We start from the raw sequence: 20,345 nt of genomic DNA, 5'->3' as shown, positions 1-20,345 counted from the left end.
TATATTGCAAACTTATGCAGTGGGTCTTCCAAAATACAATCTTAGATTTAATAGTAGAACTCCTTTTGTAGCCATGTTATGGTGGAGGGAGGGGAGGGGGAAGTTGAGAATCGCTGAAAAATTTTCCTACAAACTTTTAGTGAAGATGGTGAGGCAAAAGGATGAAGATTATCAAGAAAGTGTTTTAGTTTTACACATACTAAGTGCTCCAAACATATACACTGAATGAGTGCCTCAGAAGGAATAATGATGCTATGAACCTTCCAAACTCCAAAGTTAAGAAGTGTAATTCATCTTCATCAGGTGAAGCAATGAACCTTCTCAAGCCATGTTCAAGTGAAACTTCTCCATTTGTGGCTTCTGTTTCATGACAAGGAAGGATAAGAGTGAAGATAAAGCAGAGAGCTGGCACCAAATGCTGGCATGGCAATTTGTCACCCAGGATGTCCCACGTTGAAGAATACAATGAAGGTCACTTTTAAATATTACTTTTTATGAATGAAGACGTTTTAATGAGACAGTAGGATACTATTCTTGGAGTCAGTAGAGGAGTGAGTTTAAATCACACTTGCAACACCTGTAAGCTGGTTCAGCTTTCAGTCAACTCATCATGGTCCTATGTGGAGTTTTCTTGGCAAAGACACTGAAAAGGTTTGCCATTTACCTCTCCAGCTCATCTTACAGATGAGGAAACTGAGGCACACAGGGTGAAGTGATTTTCCCCAGGGTCGCACAGCTAGGATATGTCTCAGGAAAACTCAGGAAAATGAGTCTTCCTGACTCCAAGCCCAGCACACTATCCATTTTGTAACCTAGCTGCCCTGTAAGCTGATTAGGGAATACTTAAACCTGTCTCTCTGAGCCTCAGTTTTTAAATGTGTAGAACTGTAGGTATAGTGGCTATAGTAACTCATGTATCATCTATATCAAACTGCTTGCCTTCCAAGGAGAGAGGAAGGGAGGGGAGAATTTGGAACGCAAAATTTAAAAAAAAATAAATGTTAAAAATTGTTTTTACAAGTAATTAAAATATATGAAAATTTAAAAATAGGTATCATGTCTGATTTACATGTTCATTATGAGGACCAAATGAGACAATGTATATAAACAAGCACTTTGTAACCCCTCAAAACTTTAATGTCGTTTGCCTAGTGACACCACTGTCATTAATTTAACTTGTGTGGGGGAAAAAAAATCTAGAAGACAATAAGTACTTGCTAACTGATTGATAATTAGCCCCCTTTTATCCCCTTCAAAAAAAAAAAAAAAAAAAAAGGCTGCTAGTGATGCTTACCACTTTTTCCTTTGATCTGAGGACTCCAAGCTTCCCAAACCGAACATGAAATGGAGAGCACTGATAGGTGCCGTCCTGCTGCCGGACCACAATGACATCAATGCAACCAGAGAGAGTGGCTTGATTAATGCCCTTGTATAGCTCCTTCACAGTGACAATGACTTGCCCAGCCAGCTGCCCCACATAATTCATGGTTTGAGACTAAAAAAAAAAAAGATAGGAAAATACAAATTAAATGATAACAAATCATAGCTATAATCCAGTTGGCATCAAGATGCCACTCCAGGTAGCAAGATTTTTATATTTTGCCAAATTTTCACAAGATCCCCTAACTTGGAAAGTCCACTGATAAGCTTTATTTGTGACTGACTACCCCGTAAGGTCTTCCATTATGTCTATAGGTCTACTCGTTTTCTCCCTGACACAGCTGTCAGTAGGTACTCTTCTCTCCTTCCTCTTTCCTTTCTTGGCCATTGGCAATGCCTATTTCTCAATAGCCAAGACCTATAAACCTACACCTACCGTATGATGAACATTAGACTACCCATCACCACCCAAAATTGGGACCCTCAAAATACTTGCCACTCAAGTCCCAGGTGAATATCCTCCTCCCCCAAAGAACCAGCTCCCCACTGTTACCACCTGCCAAAGATCTGGATTCCAGCTCACAACCACCACCACCTGAAGACTGTGACCCCATATGGCTTTGGCTGCCCACAAAAGATGTGGCCTGAAGTCCTAGATCCATCAGTGTCATCGACGGACCCCAGAAACCTTCCCCCACCTTCCATGCTTCCTCCTGCCTGGATCCCGTTCCCTGTTACCATGGACCCCTGGAAATCCCACTTTGGTTACTGTGGCCAGTACTGGAGAGAGAGAAGAGGGAAAGAGTGTCCCTCCTCCCACTGCCCAGAGTCCTAAAATAGAACTTGGAATAAGTTTTCCCATGGAAACAATATTATACGTGGTTGTTAGATTCCATAGTAAGGCGTAATATGAGACAGCATAGTGTAATTTAGCTATATCATAGTTTAAAAAGTCCTTTACCAGCTGATGTAGGAACCTTAACACTCTTTTATTATACTATAAACATTTTTATAATATTGTTTCTATGGGAAAACCATTCTGAGTTCCAAAACAACAAACTGACAAACAGTTTTGGAATGGAATGGAATCTTCCAGGGATGACATATTTGTATTTCATAAGCAAAATGAAATACATGCTTTCATTTTCATTACCTTCCTTAAGATACTTAATGTGATCATTTTAAACCACCTAATAGATTTTCCCTCTCTTATTGATTTTCAACCTGAGATCATGACCCAAAATGGGATCCCTAAGTATCTACAGAAATGATTTTCTGAACTTTAGGTGTGATAGGCGTCTCTAGAAACTAGCTAAAGTGGACTTCCTTCAGAAGATGTGTGATAGAAACTGGGGAAAAAAACTGGCTAAAGTTCCCTTGCTCCCACCCCTAACGGATTCCTTAATCCTTAAAATGTGCCCCATTGTTCCAGCCAAGAGTGATCAGCTTTAATGTGTGAACACTGCCTCTCCTCCCCCTTACCCTCCCTACCAATGGGTTTGAATATTGCTTTTCCTCCTCATAGTCATTGTGACATGACTGTAGCTAGGGCCCTGTTAACTTTCAGGCAAAAGTGTATGCCAAGGATCTTTAAAATTAAGTATTATCTGTTTAGTTCTCTTTTAGATCTTAAAGACTCATTTAAGGTCACAGGAAAAAAAAAGAATTGGAAGTAGCTTTACTCTCAGTTGATAAAGATTATTACAAAGCATTTACAGATGTGGAAAACTCACACACAAACAGAACACCTGAACCTGAGCTCCCTCTGCCTTGCTGTTCTAATGACAATTACTTAGAAGAAATGGTTGGTTCTTATTAAGAATTTTATGGCACCAGATAACAGTTTTTATTCAAGAGCAATAAATTCAACAAATACTAACTAAAAGTCAACTACATGACAGAATAATATACAGTGAACAGTGAGATACAAAGATTAGATAAAATAAGGTATTTGCCCTTAGGAAGTTTCCAGTCTAGTTTGTAGGGACAATTTAAATTTTATATACTCCACAGATCAACTCAAAAAATGAGTTAATTTGACAAGTTTAACTCATTAAGCTACATCTTGCATCACAATTAAAAAAAAACACAATTCATTAATGATTTTTAAGTTTTTTGCTTTTGGGTCTGGGTTACAATAATAAATTCTAGGCCTTGAAATAGTCTCTGAAAATAGAAAAATGAGACAGCAAGAGTTTCACTGTAAATGATTCACATTTAAAGCCTATATTTCAGGAGCTCAGGCTCAGGGTTAGAAGTCATCTTAGTCAAATTTCATCATTTCACAAAGGAGGAAAACTGAGGCCCAGAGAAATTGTTACTTTCCCAAGCTCATGGCTGGTGAAAGATTTGAGATTTGAAATGTCCTGAATCCAAACCCAGTGTTTTCCTATTATACCACACTGCCTTTTGAAAAGAAAACCTCTGAAATTTTTATATTCTGTAGATAATATGATGACGTTTGGTGCTCAGCAGACTGCCAAGTAGCCTAAGTTTTAGCTGATGCTTAATCAATGACAACATTTTAAAAACAGCATTCTGATCTTTGTAAGAAGAGACCAACTCGCACCTGTTATCTACTTCTAGTATAGCTTCTCTTACTTGGGAAACAGAAAAAAGTAAATCTAGTGATACAAATGGGCAATATGATGCAGTGGATAGAAAGCTGTCCTGGAAGCCAAGAAGTGGGTCCAATGCCTGTCTCTGACACTCACTGGCCATGTGACCCAAGGTAAGTCTTCTAACTCTTAGTGATCTAGGCATCTTCCTAAGACCATAGGTTGTTAGAGAAGGCACTAACTTGTTACTATTAGAGGTACTTCATTACATCAAAATGATCCCAAATCGATTCCCTACCCCATACACCGACCAATCCAACAGCAATCAATAAGCATACATTAAATGTGTATATATTGAATATAGTATATATGTATGTATATATACATACATAAACATATATATAATGCATGTACTAGGCACTGGGAATATAATGATTAAAAAAAGGAAAGAGTCCCAGTTTTTAAGGAGATAACATTTTATAGGGGAAGGCATAATTAGTGACTAGATCCATAACTATTATATGAAAGCAATATAGTATAATGTAAAGAGCATCAAAATTGCAATCGGTAGACCTAAATTCTAGTACTTTGTTCCAACTCTGTCACTAACTAGTAAGGTAACTGTAGGTATATGTCGCCTCTCTGGGCCTCAGTTTTCATATCTGTAAGTTAAAAAGCTGACTTATTAGTGAATCTCTAACATTTTGAATTTACTCTTTTTTAAAGTCAAAATATACACGCTTTGAGAGAAAAGACACCAGTGAAAATGGAACATCAGGTCCCTAATTAAGAACATTTATGTTCATTCAAAATGCTTTTAATTACCATGGTTAAGTGATATGCTGCCTATGTAAGAAAAAACTATTGTGCAAATGTTGGTTTCTAAATACAGAAAAATATAGGCTGTCAAATCACTGGCCTTTGCTTAGCAGGCACGAAGAGCTCTGTTTATATGAAGAACACTGAAATGACAAAAGTAATGGCAGATACACAGGGAGATGTGCTATACTGTGATAATGAAAAACAGTAACTTATTCGAATACAAACAAGGCAGAAGGGAGAGCTTTGCTCTTGGGTGTGTTTGAGGGAAAAGCATGTAATCGCCCTGCGGAGGAGGCCCTGCTTTGAGCAGGGATTACATCATAATTATTTACTCAACTGCAACATCAAGGACTGCAAGAACACCCCACATCTATAAAGCATTTAATTAAGTCACTGATCACATGCAGGCTCTAATGTTTAGAGAAAAAGCACTGCTACAGGTAGAGTAAGGTACAGTGGTAAAAACAAGTCAGAAAATCCCAGTTCTAATCCCAGTTTTTACAGGTACTAGGTGTCATTTAAATTTGAGCCTTAGTATCTTCATCTGTAAAATGGGGACAAGATATGCATTATGAATCAATTAACAAACATTTATTGATTAGTTAGTAAATGCCAGGCACTGTGCTAAGGTACAAACAAAAGTGCCCTCAAGAAACTTACATTCTAATGGGGAATAAAAACATATGAGTCTCTTAGTACATAAATAATGTATATAACATGAATACAAGAGAATTTTGGTGGAGAGTACACTAGCAATTAGGAGCAGGATTAAGAAGGGTTTCACATAGGACAGGAGCTGTTATATGAGGTTCATCCACTCCAAGGGGGTCTTTGGAAAGATTTCAGGGGATGAGAGAAACACAACTTTGTTTTCACTAACCTCTAACTGAAATTAATCATTTCCTTCAACTATGATTTTTTTAAAAATTCTGAGAAGGAGATCTATAGGTTTCACCAGACTGCCAAAGGGGTCTATGACACAAAAGAGATTAAGAACCCCTGATATATAGAAGGTGATGCTTGATCTGGGTCTTGAAGGTTTCAATGGGCAGAGGAAAGGAGGGAGTCCATTCCAGGCATAGGGAACACACAATACCAAGCACAGAGATGGGTAAAAAAAAGAAAAAGGATAAAGATGGCATGAGAGTGTACCATACTCCATATGGGGGAAAAAAAAAAGTGTGGTTGCTTTAGTGTTAAGTAGCTTTAGAAATGTGAGATGCTATTGATAGTGGTAGCAGGAAATAAACTAACCTCTCTCTTAAGTAAAAATATCAAAAAATACTATCTGAAGCAGGAACAGGAGAACCTTTTTCCTACTGTGACCAGCTCAGGTGAACCTTTTTCCTACTGCGACCAGCTCAGGTGTTATTTCCTCCGTGATGCTTTCTTGTTCTTTCTATGAAAGTCAACCCCTTCTCCTTGAACTTCTCATTTCCAAAGCTAATGCCAAAAAATAACATTATTTTATAGGTGAGGAAACTGAGGCTATTCAAGAAAGTTAAATAACTTGTCCGTGCATGTGAAGCCAGTAAATGTCAATGTCAGGATTCAAAATCAGGTTTCCTGACACCCAAGTCTAGCATACTTTCCACTATGCCATAATTGTCTCTTGCTATGATATCTGACTTCACCCATACACACAATCATAGCAACTTGTGTTATTAGTTATAGATATCTAGGTCTTTTGGGGACTATACTGGAGCCAGCTGGAACCAGTTCGAACCAGCTTGAGGGAGTTTACTGCTAAATTTCAGTGTGAGCACTGACACCTCAGAAATCAGCAAACTACAAATTAGGGCTTGCTTTATAGTTTCATTGAGTGTCTAGCCTTAAGAAAGTGATGGTGAAAATGTTAATAGAGAAGATTAAATTTAAAAGTGTGTTGTCATACATTTCCTGCTGGTTCCCCAAAGTAAGATGTAAAACATTTACCAACACACTATCTTATCCCTTTTCTATTCTATGTATAGAATAGATGTAGGGCCACGGGCCCATCTCAGCTATCTGTCCTCAGCTTCTCACATAATGCCTTCTGCTTTTTTTTTTTTTTTTTTTTTTGGTCAGCCCGGTGACTTCATTGGTATAGGGAATTCCCTCCCAAGGAAGAAATTTCTTTGTCTATTGACACCTGATGTCAGCCTTGTAGTCTTAGAAGCACTAAGGCACAGGGTCACAAAGTAAATTGCTTTCACTGGCAACTACCCTCTCCCTAATCTTCAATCTTTCCCTATCCACTGGCTCCTTCTTTACTGCCTAAAAATAAGTATGTCTCTCCATTAATAAAATTGAAAAAAAAAAAAAAAAAAACCTTCACTAGATCCCATGATCCTTTCCTCTCTATTTCAAATTCCTTGAAAAAAATCATTTATACTCAGGGCCTCCACTTCTTTTCTTCTAAACCTTGTAAAATCTGGCTTTCTACCTCATCATTCATCCCCAGCTATTCTTTCCAAAGTAACCAATGTTGTCTTAATCCTTTTTCTTTACCACTCTATAGAATTTGGCACTACTGAACACCATCTACTCCTATGTATTCTCCTTTTTGGGTTCTCTCAATACTTGTCTCTTTGGATTCTCTTCCTACCTGTCTGACTAGTCTTCAGTCTCCTTAACTGGATCATAATCCCTATCATATCTAACTGTGGTGCACTGGGCCTTATCTTTTCTTTCTATACACTCCTTCATTTGGTAGCCTCATCATTTCCCAAAAGTTCAATTATAATCTCTTGTATACTTGTTTCCCAACACTTTGTAATCAGCGGAGTTCAAGTCTCATATTATCTATTAGACCTCTTGATACACCTGAAGCACTTCAAACTCAACAGGTCCAGAATAGCCTGAATTATCCTTTTCACCAAATCTACCCCTCCTTGAAACTTCCCTATTACTGCTGAGGGCATCATTGTCCTTCCAGGCACTAAGGTCCATAAACCTGAAATTATCCTTGATTCTCACATCCACCCCACAGATCCAATCAGTTGCCAAATATTCATTCTATCTCAACAACATCTTTTGTATACAACCCTTTCTCATCACTCACACAACCATCACCCTAATTTAGATCTTTATCACTTCTCATCTCAACTACTGAATGAGCTTCTGATTTGGTCCCCCAGCCTCTAGTCTCTCCCCAAACAAATCCATCATCCTCTTAATCATCATTATATCTTCTAGATAAAGAAAATGAAGCCCAAAGAAATGGAGTGACTGGCAAAAAAAAAACTGCATAGCTACTATTCAAAGGTCTTCTACTTTGAATATTGTGCCCTTATACCATAACTACTTCAATATAGCTAAAGATTCAATACAAAAGCACAGCAGGTAAGAATAAGAAAATTAATGAATTAGAGTTATATTTACAATTTATGATGAGAAAAGGTATATGTTATGTGCATTTAGTATGCGACTCAATCAAAATAAGTCAGCCTCAGGCCCTAGTACATTAAGTATTGACTAAATCTAAATAACTTCTGTGAAACATAAGACATAAGAAAACCAAACACACAGTCATTCCTTAATTCCTACAACTGATGAGTTTTCAGAAAGTTGGGTCTGAATCAAGTTTTTTGTTGTTGTTAATAGGATCATATCAAAAATACATTTGGAGAACTCAGTTTATAAAAGGATTTATCCCTAATTTATCTGTGTGTGTGTGTGTGCATGTGTGTGTTGACACACTGGTTATTGTCTTTCGTTTTTGAAGAGGACCAAATTGACATTACTATGTTAGAATCAAGTTAGAGTATGTCCAACCGTGGCTGATCAGACCAATATGAGCTGAGAATGCTCCACCACAGGTCGAGCGCAAATAGTCCATATGAACATTTGGGGTGGATTTTCTAAATTTGTGCATCCTGCACCTTCTCTGATGAGAGCACACCATGCTGGGTAGTCCTGTGCCAATATCTCCCATGTCATAGAGTCAATTCCAAAGTTCTTAAGAGATACTTTGAGAGTGTCCTTGTATTGCTTTTTCTGACCAATGTGTGACACATCCACATACACACATATCCCCAAATGTGTGCATATATAAACACATTTACATATATCCCCATATATGTGTATATACACATGTATAGACATCTACCTATTTATCTATCTATAGAAATAGAAAAACTTTTCATGTACTCATGCCCACTTGTAGCCTTAAATGACAGATTCTCTAATTTAAAACAAATAAGTAGTTTTAACATACCTATTTAAATTTTATTTTGCTGTCTGCATATTCTAAATGTGTGCACCTAAAGTTTCCAGAGGACAAAAAACAGATATGAGTGTCATGTGCTAATAGGCATTTAGGAGAATCGGTGCATTTGGGGTCAGGAAATACCTGGTATCCAACTTTTGACACTAACTAGATGACCTTGGGCAAGTGACTCAACCTGTTTAAACCTCAGTTTTCTTATCTGAAAAGTGGAGATAATAATCATTTCAGTACCTAACACACAGGGTTCTTATGAGTATCAAATAAGAACATAGGCAAAGTGCTTTACAAGCCTTGAAGTGTTATATACATGCTAGCCATCATTACTCTATTAGTATAATAATAAGAAATTAAATAAGGGATAGAATCATTGTTTAGGATAGATGGTATAATAACAGGCAGAAAGGTGGAATTAGTCAGCTTTTACTTTCTTTTCTCTATCAGTAAGAATAGCTTTCACACTGGGAAGAAAAAACCAAAACTGGTTAACAGAAAATGGAGAGCCTAAAGAGATGGTAAGAGAACATTTAGCAAAGCTCAATGAGTTCATGTCACCAAGGGCCTTTTCGAGCTATATATCCTAGGGCACTGAATACCTGTGACTGCTGAAGTACTGTTAGCAATCTATGAAAAATCTTAAAGAACCACAGAGGTACCAAAGGCCTGGAGATGGACAAATATTACAATTTTTAAAGTAAGAAAGGTCAATTCCAAACTATGAATCAGTGGACCTGGAAAAATTTGAGAACAAGTGATTAAAAAGATAGTTTCTGAGCACTTAGAATGTGAAGTGGTGATTACCACAAACCACTATGAGTACATCAAAAGCAGGTCATATGAAGCTGAGCCCATAGCAACACTCAGAATAGCAAACTTACTTAGAATATCCTTCAATCCAACAAAGTGAATTCAACAAATATTTAATAAAAGCCCATGGTTCACAGAGAACTGTGCTCAGTGGCAGAGAAAATACAAATTTAGATAAGACGTATTTTCTGTTCTTCATGGAATTTAGAGTCTATACATAGTAAGATATGACAAAATAATTATTATAATTACACATATAGATAATTATATGTAGATGTTACAGGCAATTATTATACAAAGTAATACATGGTACATACATTAAAGAGATACCAAAATATTTTGGGAGAGTCAAGGAGGCAAAGTGGGGAAGTCGCTACTGATTTGGGAGGTAGGAGAATTTTCCGAGCACAAGAAACAGTGGAAGCAAAGGATAGAACCTTGGCATATACTTGTTGACTTGGTGTGACTAGGGAGTATGATGAGACAGGGCTAGAAAAGGTGTGTGTCAGATTTTGGAGGGCCTTGATTATCTTCCACAATCATTTTATTGTTTATAAACAAGACAGAATGATATAGGTTGGTTAATAGTACAGTTACATGGATTCAGAACTGGACAAAATATCCTCATTGAGGAGGACTGATGGTCCAGTTTTCCATGTGAAAGAAGTTGCTGTAGTAGAGCATTGTAAGCTTTTGTCATTGGTCTCTTCAACATTTATATCTATGATTTAGATGAAGATAAAGCTGTCATATTTGCGAAATCTTTAAAAGACAAGAAAGATGGTCAACATAGAGAAAGAGGTAACAGGCAAGGTCGGCAACACAGCAGATGGAGCACTGGATATGGAATCAGGAAGACCTGAGTTCAAATACTACCTCAGACATGTAGTAGTAGCTGGGTGACCCTGGGTGAGTCATGACCTTTCTCTGCCTCAGTATCTTCATCTGAAAATGAGGATGATAACAACAGCACCAATCTCTCAGGGTTGTTGTGGGGATAATATGAGATAATATTCACTTTGCAAACTTAAAGTGTTACCATCATCATTATCATCATCATTATTAACAACAGCAGGATGATGGAATCATTATCACAAAATACTATGAAAGGGTAGAACAGTAGGTTGAATCTTACAAGATTACATATAAAATGAAGTTACATAGAATACTAAACTGGGTTTTTTAAAAAAAGAATGGCTTAAAATTTTTTAAATATTTATTCATTTTTAACTTCAAAACAAAAAGACAAAAAAAGGACATTTCCATGTACACAGTACAACATAAAAAGAGGATTCAATATAAAACCATGGATTTCCATTTTTTCACACCATTTTTTAAAAAATACCTTTGTAATAAATACTAGTCATCGTTTTCAAAAATATACTGCTTTTCTGTGCTTCCTTCTAAGTTTTCTTTTGTTCTCCACTGTGTACTTTTTTTTTTCTCCCTCCAAGAATGACTTGTTTGTTTGTTTTAAAGGTAATGAGAGTTAAGTGACTTGCCCAGGGTCACACAGCTAAGTGTCTAAGGCCGGATTTGAACTCAGGTCCTTCTGACTCCAAGGCCGGTGCTTATCCACTGTGCCACCTAGCTGCCCCAAGAATGACTTTTTAAGGCTGGTTAATAGTTCATATGAAAAAGATCTTGGACTTTTAACTGATTCCAAGTTCCATACGAGCTAATGGTTTAAGATGGCTATTCTGATCTTAGGTTACACTACTAGCAGCAAAGTGACCAGACTATAGGAAGTTATAGTCCTTCTGTATTCTGCCCTGGTTAGACCACATTTAGAGTACTATATTCATTCTAGGCACCTTATTTTTAGCAAGGATGTCAGATGACTAGAGACCCATCAGGACAGTAAGGGGCATAGGAACCATACCATACAAAGACTGGTTGAAGATGTAGGTGGAGGAGATATTTTCAAGTATATGAAGTTCTGTCATTTGCAAACAGGATTAGACTTGTTTGAAGAATAAGAAACAATGGGTAGAAGTTTCAGGGAGGCAGATTTCCAGTTGATAAGGAAAAACTTCCTAACATTAAGAATTCTCCAAAGTAACTGTTTTTTAAAGGGACTTTGAGTTCCCCATAACTGGAGGTCTTCAAGCCAAAACTAAACCAACACTTTGTTAATGATGCTACGAAGAAAATTCCTGCTATGATATACATAAAACTGAGATTCCTTTCAGCTCCTAGATAATAAACTGCATTTTGCTTCAAGTACAGTCACAGTAATAGACTACGTCTAATTTCCAAGGACCAGGCTCGATAAGTACAGTAGGCTACTTATTAATAAATTCTTTGACTATGGCCACCCCTGAAAAATAGCTTGATATTACAAAGAAATGTCTATGCCTAGAACTAGCAAAAAAGTTTGAAGGTAATCTGTGCTTTTTTAAAAAATGATTTTTATAAAGAGTAGGTAATACGTGACTGTGGTCAGTTTTTCTTACTAGGTCTTAACTCACTGGTAAAGCTTCAAGTATAAGTGAAGACATTAACCAGCCTACCTAAGTTTGAAGAAGCTTGTCACCATTGGTTCATCAGTGAGTGATGATTTGATTTTTTTTTTTTTGCCATGGCAGCTCATGAATACATATACAGTGTAAAGGGCATTATTACATTCTTCACTGGAAAAGGAAGATGAAATCATCAATATTAGAAACAAGCTAAATGTAACTGACTGCTTACTTCGGATTTTGAGGAGGGGAAGATTTTTAACAATTGGTATTTACTAAGGCACAAAAATTACTAGGATACAATTTCTTTGAAACAGGTTGACTTCTGGAAGCTTCTCTTCCCTATTTATGTATAGTATAAATAGGCACTCAAGACACTTCTGCAAAAGAACAAAAGCCAAGGTGGTAAGATGAGACTTCTGAGACTACCAATTCTCTATAAAGGATGGCAACCCTTACATTACTGTGACAGGCTGTGGGAACAGGAAACACATATTCAAAGTTATTCTCTCTCCCCTCCTCCCAAGTATCAATAAATTCCCCAACAAAAATAAGCTAAGCTGGAGTGTTAAACTTTTCCTTAGCTATCTGACTCTGAACAGCAGGTGGTCATTCAAAGTTTCAATCAGTAGTTCCTACAAAACTTCAACTTACAAGAAACCTGTCTGATCACTGTTTGAAGGATAACAGGGATTCTCACTCCCACATTATTAGCCTTGGCTAACAAGGGCATACCAGCCAAAAGCTTAGTCTAGCGACCAGGGCACTCAAGAGTGAAGAACTTATTACCAAGGAAAGCAGGGGAAGGAAAAGGAAAGTCTTAAGTCTAAGCCTTTATCTGTTTTATATAAAGACTACACTTGAGAAAAACAAAATGCTGAGAATCTGTCTGATCTGAAAGAAGATAGAGGTCAAGGGTTAAATGGAATTTGAAGATGAAATTCTATAGCACAGAAGTTTTATTTTTTAAAGAAATGAAATATTTACCATCCTTCTTGTGCATATAAACCAGTAAACACGTGTTTGTATGACTGGCTCTCTGTCTCTTATTCCTGTATTAGTGCTTTTTGATAATAACTGACACTTCTATAGAGCTCTATGACTTACAAATATATTATTATTTCAGAGAATCACAAGAACCCTGTGAGAGAAGTTTCACAGGTATTAGGATCCCCACTTTACAGACTGGGGAACCAAGGCTCAAAGAGATTAAGTGACTTGCATGTTGTCACATAGCCAGAAAAAACACATGGCCAGAGGCAGAACTCAAACCTGCTTTCTGACTCCAAACTCAATCATTTCCAATGCCTTGTGAGCTTAAGAGCTCATCAGGAAATATTGCTTCTGTTTGTAAATTCCCCTTTGAAGAGGAGAAAAATTTTCAAACTTTTGTCATGCAACTTGGTATTAATCTGATTCTATTCAGACTGATATCACTTATGATGTATTGTGGAAGATTCTTTCCAGAGGCAAGTGTAAGGACAGGAAAAAAGGACCACAGAATTTAGGTGGAGTGTGTATTTCTTATCACTATGTGGTCTCTCTCCTGCCCAGCTTCCTTGCAAAGATTATATGCTCTAATCAGTTTTTTTAGTCTCATCACTAAATATTAATTTAGTCTCTAATCAGCCAATAAACATTTATTAGGTGCCTATCATAGGCCAGGAATATAGAATTAACAGAAAAGTAAAAGTGTTCAATATTTTTCATAGCCTCATAACCCATGAACTATGAGAGCTACTTGTGATTCAAAGAGATTTTTGATAAAGCTCAAAGAAAAGGATAACCACCTAGAGATTCTAGGGCTCTTGCCGCACTTGCTCCTTGGATCACTGTAGCAGATGCTTCCCGTTTTCTGCAATTATTTTCTTCTTAGATACAGGCTAAAGTTAAGCTCATAAAAATGGGCTCTACAAGATTCTGTCCTTGACCTTTGCAAAGAGTAAAAATTCTCTCTTACCAAAATAAAATTAGTCCATTGGTTTCTTTTTTACTCTTCAGTGAAGCTGAGATTTCACCAATGGGTTTTCAAAAATCAGAGGACTTGGAAAGTATTTCTATTTTATGGTATAGCATAGCCTTTAAGGAGAAGTCAAGAAAAAGGAAAGCTTCTGGTTAGAAGTAAGGAATGTAAGATTTAAAAATAAGATATATCTTTTCTCCCATTTCCCATGAAGTAAAAAAAAAAAAAAAAAAATAGCAAAAATGTTTTCCTTTTAAGTTCCTGATCACAGAACTTAAGATTTTGTGTTTCCTATTTTCTCTGTCACTGAATGATTTCCTCTGAACAATGTTTGTACATAAATGAAAAATTAAAGGATTGCTAACAGATGTCAAAGCGTAAGGCACAATATAAATGAAAAGATTATTACTAGTATAGATGAAGAGGATGGTACTGACGCTAATAATGAGAAGGATGAGGCATTTCCAATAACTGGTGCAGCTCTACCTACACACTACTGCCCAGACCTTTCACCCTCCACAGCATATACTTGGCAAGCAAGAATGCTAACTGGGGTTAAGGGCAAAGTCTATGATAGCATACTAATGTTGTTGTATTCTCCCCAACCCCACATCGAAAGCTAACTGATTTATACTAGGAAGAACAGTACAAGCTTGGCTTCCTTCATACCACATTCTAACCAAATAAACAGGCCAAGGCAAGGGAATGGCCTGGAATTAGGACATCAGCAAAGTTTAAATCAATGAAAATAAAGTTCAGATACTAACAGTGATTTTGACCCCAGCCAAAATTTCTACTTTGTTACTAAAAGAAATGATTCTAAACTATAATCTCTAATTTCAACAGCACATACCCAAGCTTTACATCAATAAACACAAGAACAAGTCCTTAACTAATGGTCCCTAACTGTTTGGTAATAAAGAGAATCCCTTAAGAAACGATCCAGAGACACAAATAGTCAGTTTACTGTCAGCATCTCCTTCCCAACAAAAAGTGCTCTGGAGAAAAAAAAAAAGTGAGGTTTTTAAATTGTAAATGCCCCACAGAGACAGTCAGGGCTGTGGACCTGCTAGGGGGAAATATTTTGAATTAGAGCCAGGCATTTTGGGAATTGTAGTTCCCCTTCACCTTAGCCTGGAAGAAAATGGAGGAAACATAATATCCAATCTGGGATTAGGGATACAAGATCTGCAATGTGTAGAGCCAGAGCAAAAAAGGGGGTCGAGCTGCAGGTAGGAGCTAAGGAGACTAGGAAACAAGGCCGTGGCTGAATAAGGGAGTGTAGGGTAAAAGGACTTTCCCTGAGGAGGTCAGCATCATTGTCGGCAGCAAACTGACAGGACTGCTGTGATCTGATTGGGAGAAAGGCCTGGACTATAGGGGACTTTCCCTACCTAGTTTTGATTTTGAACAGTTGAATACCCCGACCTTTCACCTATTAAGATGCTGATGGAAAGAGTGCTTTGAAATCAGAGCACATGGGTTCAAATCCTGGCTTTGCCACTTATTACCTGTATGACTTTGGGCAAGCCCCAAACTGTCTTTAGGCCTCAGTTTTGTCATCTGTAAAATGAGAGTGTTGGACTAGATAGCCTTTAAAGTCCCTTTCAACTGAAATTCTATGATCCTGGATAAGATATCTGGCTCTAACATTCTATGATTCCATTAATCATTTCCTATGATTTTTCAAGAAATATTGACTGAGCATCTATTATGTGCAAGGCATTGTGGTAGGTACTGAGGGGGAGCCTATGAAAGACACACTTTCATTGATTATTAAATTACTTGGACATTTGAGTAAAGGAGTTTCAGTACTGCCCCAGGTACGCAGGTTTATTTTCTTAAAATCCCCCAATTTCAAAAAAAGTGCCTAGAATTACTCACATTTCATTTTACCATGTGTTCTTCATTATTTTGAATCATATTATCTTGAAATCATATTTAAGAAAAAAAAGTCTTTAAAAATCTAGGCTCTTGGGGCAGCCATGTGGCACAGTAGAAAGAGCAGCACCCCTGGAATCACGAGGACCTGAGTTCAAATGTGCCCTCAGATACATACTATCTGTGTGACTTGGAAAATCACTTGACACCTATTGCCTCCAAAATTAAAAAAATAACCTAGGCTGTCTTTTGATTATTGAATTTGTTTGATGGTTAGATGAAGCTATGGTTACATTTTCACCTGTGTATGATGAAACAACAGACAGAAGAATGAGAGGTTTGTTGGTTATCTAGATTCTGAAGTCATATGAGTTGATTTGAACAATGTGTATGAGATAAAAGGAGATAGTCTGTGGATAATAAAATATATAAATACCTATAAAATTTTTACAGTTTATAAGCAAGAACTTTTATACTACCACCTGTACCACCCTTCAAGTCATTCAAGAATCAGGGTTCCTCACAACCATTCTTGAGAGGTGGGGGGGGGGGGTCACATGATTCCATACAATGTGTTACATAGAGTGTATGAGGGAACTTGGATAGAATAGTCTAACCACCTATCACCTGATAACCCGGAAAATATCAACAGCAAGAAGAAGAAGAAGTTTTTGTGGTTGGTTTTTGTTGTTGACAGTTTACATATATCTGCATATTTATACATATATATGTACTTTTTACTGCCTAAGTGAAAATTACATATAAAATAACCTATTAGTACAGTGTTATACTTCCTTTTAATCTTTATATTTGTTTTTACTTTGCTAAAGCACATTCCAGAAGGAAAACATTTCTCTCTAGTGTTCTCAAGTTGGGTTCACACATAGATAACAGGCATCATATTCAGTAAGAAAACACTGAACAAGTATAGCTTTGTACTAAAGCATTTGAAATTAAGAAGCAGCCAAGTCATGATGTCATTGTGATAGCAGGTTTATAGTAGCAATAAAGCTTTTGTGAAAACTAACACTAGCTAAACTAAAACTAACATTAAAACTAGAGTCAGCTTGGATATTAAGCAAAGGACTCAGAGATGGTCATTTTTGTTTCTATCTGCTTGTTGTTTTTATAGGGAGAGAGTCAAATGCCAATTTATATCCTTCTCTTTCAGTTTAAAATGAGCATCACTTCATTTTGCTTAAAAGAGAAATATATATACACAAGTTGAGTTAACACTGCTTTATTCCAAATTTAACAATACCTCAAAGGACCAGGCTGAGTCAACTGATGCATGCATACACACACGTATATGCATATATGCATAAACATATACATATATAATCCACAAGGCAAAGAAAACAGAGATAGGATGAAAATTTTTATTTCAAAGTGAAACTATTAAAATTTTTGCATTGATTGATAGGTGCCAGGTTCTTTTAAGTGTTAAGCTGTCCTACATTTAGTTAATGCAGAGTTCTGGAACACTAACTAGCCTTATGCTGTAACTTATATTAGTCATGTATTATCATACTACCACGAAAAGAGAAAACTGAACAAATTTAAACATTCATTTGCATGTTTTAAACTAATAACACATTCTGTTCTGAATCACAGAACAGAAAAGGAAAAAAAAGGTCAACTTCTTCACACTTGGCTACAATATATAATACAGTGAAAGCCAATTTCAAAACACTGATTTGCCTTACAAACACTTAAAAGTTTATTTAAGTCAACAGGACACAGTCTTTCTTTCTCTGATGTACATAAAAGCCCAGGCCACTGACAGTTTTTGAGATCCCTAGTCATAATTTTAAACAAAAAGATACATTAAAAGACACTCCAAAAGGGCAGTCATAATTTAATTTTACAAATATTTTCCTCAGCAAAAATGGCCTTACTGAAGAAACTCGAGTTTTCATGCAATGTCAAAATTGATTGTAAACCCTGGCCACACAATTCTAATACTCCCAGTGTAAATTTTAGGGCCTCTTTGAGCTTGAGGTCCAGGGTTAAACTGTCTTTGCCTCCTCCTCCCCCATTCTAACTGTTCCCATACAAGTTTATATGTCTTTTTAACCAAGCTTCAATGAGAACTGAATGTGAAACTACACTGAATGTGAAACTAACATTGTTTCAAACTACAAAAAGCCCTTTAAGAATCACAAAGTTTAACAAAACTACAGCATGCACTATTTTTTTTTTTTGGTTAATCAGGGAAAAATGTAGACTACGTAAGGAATTAAGAATTGGTAACACAATCAAAGAAGTAACAAAATATATAGGTGATGGAAAGAAAGGTCATACTGTAAAGAGCCCAATGGTCAAATATTGCTCTAACATATAAGTCAAAGGGTTAGAGATCAAGGTATTAATCAAGAAAAAGAAGGGAAGACTTTTAAGATTACATAGGCAAAGTACCACCTAAATCACACCTTCATAAAGAATTTTTAAAAAATTTTCATTGATATTTGTACAAGGGAAACCAACCAAACAAACCCTCTCAAAATAAAACTTTCCAAGGAAAAAACATTACTTTTCTTCCTGTACCAGTTAACTTGAATTACTAGACAAAGGGGAGGAAAAGGTATTACCTGTGAAGGTAACTCACCAGGATACCAGAAGGGGTTTTTCCAAGAAAAACATTTTCAGGTTTATTTAATTTGCCTTCATCATTAGTATTCTCCTTCTCCTCATCACCATCTTCTAAGTAGAACATTTTAAAGTTAAACTAGCTCTTCAATCATGTCTTTTGCATTGGTGAAAACGCACCTCTGAATTAGAAATACAGAAACTTGCAGCTATTATCCAGATTGAAAGAGGGTTGCTGCCTTGCAGACAGTGATATGCTTAAAACTGAAAGGAAATAGCTCTTTAAAAAAAAAAGTCAATACATGAGACTTCTTCACCAATAAGATTTGCTTAAATTGCTTCAGCCCTTCTCCCTCAGTAGAAGATAAGCAGTGGCATGGGATAGACTTTGCCACATGTTTATACTGATAGGTGCTCAGTCCTGCCCAATCACATGACAGCCACTGGTACCATTAAACTAACAGGGATTTAGTTAATAATTCTTTAAACTTATCATGTACTCTTAAAAAAAGACCATACACAAATGAAGAAATAAACAAACAAATGAATTATCTAAGGGGAAAAAAATGACTAGCAATCACTTTCTGAGCAGGTCTGGAGTTTCCAAAGAGTTAAGCAATGTTTTCATATGCCTGATGAAGATCTATCCGAACAACAAACAGAACCTTTTACTTGTGTCACATCACTATGATCCAAACATCTCATTTAAATTGTGAATGAGACCTTTGCTGCTTGAGTTTAAGAGTCTGATGAGTGAATCCTACGATCATAGATTTAGATCTGGAAGAGAACTTGGACGTCATCAGGTCCAAAACTTTCCATTTTCAAATGAGGAAACTGAGGTTAAGTTTAGAGGAAAAAAATACCTCTTAACTTTCTTTTTAAATCTCTTTAAATAGATTTTTTCCCAATTTTGATTTTTTAAAAATGGTTTGATATTTGTTTTGTTGTTTTTTTTTTTTAAACCCAATAGTGGGGGGGAATCATAACTTAGTTCAAGCAAACTCAGAAACTCCAATGAAGCCAGTGCAGGCAACTCAGTATTTACTGAGGTCAGTATAATGAGGTAAGATGCAGATTTTATACCAAGAAAAAAAACTAATATTATGGAAAAGTTCCACCTAGCACAGAGTCAATGATGATATAAGAGCTGGAAAGGGCTTTGAGGTCATCTAGTCCTCATTTTGCAGATGAGGAAACTAAGGTCACACAGCCGGTAAGTAGCTGTGGAGCTGCTGAGAGCACAAAGTCATCTTCTTTTCAGAAAAGAAAAACAAAAAAACCAAAAACATCATTCTATTACAGAGGAGTTCATTCTCATTATTACTCCATGCATCATAAGAATTCTACCCATATATCCCTATATACTTTTCATGAACAGACAAACTTTTTTTTTTTTGCTGAGCAATCAAGGTTAAGTGACTTGCCCAAGGTCACACAGCTAGTACATGGCAAGTGTTTGCTCTGAGGCTGGATTTGAACTCAGGTCCTCCTGATTCAGGGCTGGTGCTCTTATCCAGCGCGCCACTAGCTGCCCCTATAAACAGACAAAATTAAGGCAGTCAGGTAGCACAGTGGCTAGAGTGCTGGACCTGAAGTCAAGAAGCTAGTTCCTAGCTGTGTGACCCTGGACACGTCACTTAACCTCTGTTTGCCTCAGTTTCTTCATCTGTAAA

At 36.7% G+C, this 20,345-nt stretch overlaps 1 protein-coding gene across 2 annotated transcripts in view; it reads right to left on the bottom strand.

Moving 5' to 3' along the window:
• The window catches only part of LOC114053916 (phosphatidate phosphatase LPIN2), a 106,641-nt gene that overhangs the window by 64,070 nt on the left and 22,226 nt on the right, over positions 1–20,345 (bottom strand). Inside the window, exons 1-2 of one of the 2 annotated variants that reach the window (XM_027877048.1) lie at positions 18,689–18,901; positions 1,295–1,495 (exon numbers count right to left, since the gene is read on the bottom strand). In XM_027877048.1, coding sequence (XP_027732849.1) covers positions 1,295–1,495; positions 18,689–18,796 — 309 coding nt within the window. In that variant the 5' untranslated portion in view covers positions 18,797–18,901. Of the gene's footprint in view, positions 1–1,294; positions 1,496–18,688; positions 18,902–20,345 lie in introns of those variants that run through there. The other variant, XM_027877049.1, reaches the window with a different exon arrangement.

This window comes from Vombatus ursinus, unplaced genomic scaffold, assembly GCF_900497805.2.
Source record: "Vombatus ursinus unplaced genomic scaffold, bare-nosed wombat genome assembly UNPS02014812.1, whole genome shotgun sequence".
Classification (NCBI taxonomy): Eukaryota; Metazoa; Chordata; class Mammalia; order Diprotodontia; family Vombatidae; genus Vombatus; species Vombatus ursinus.
The sequence above is the reverse complement of the archived record's forward strand: the minus strand, read 5'-3'. Positions and strand labels throughout refer to the sequence as shown.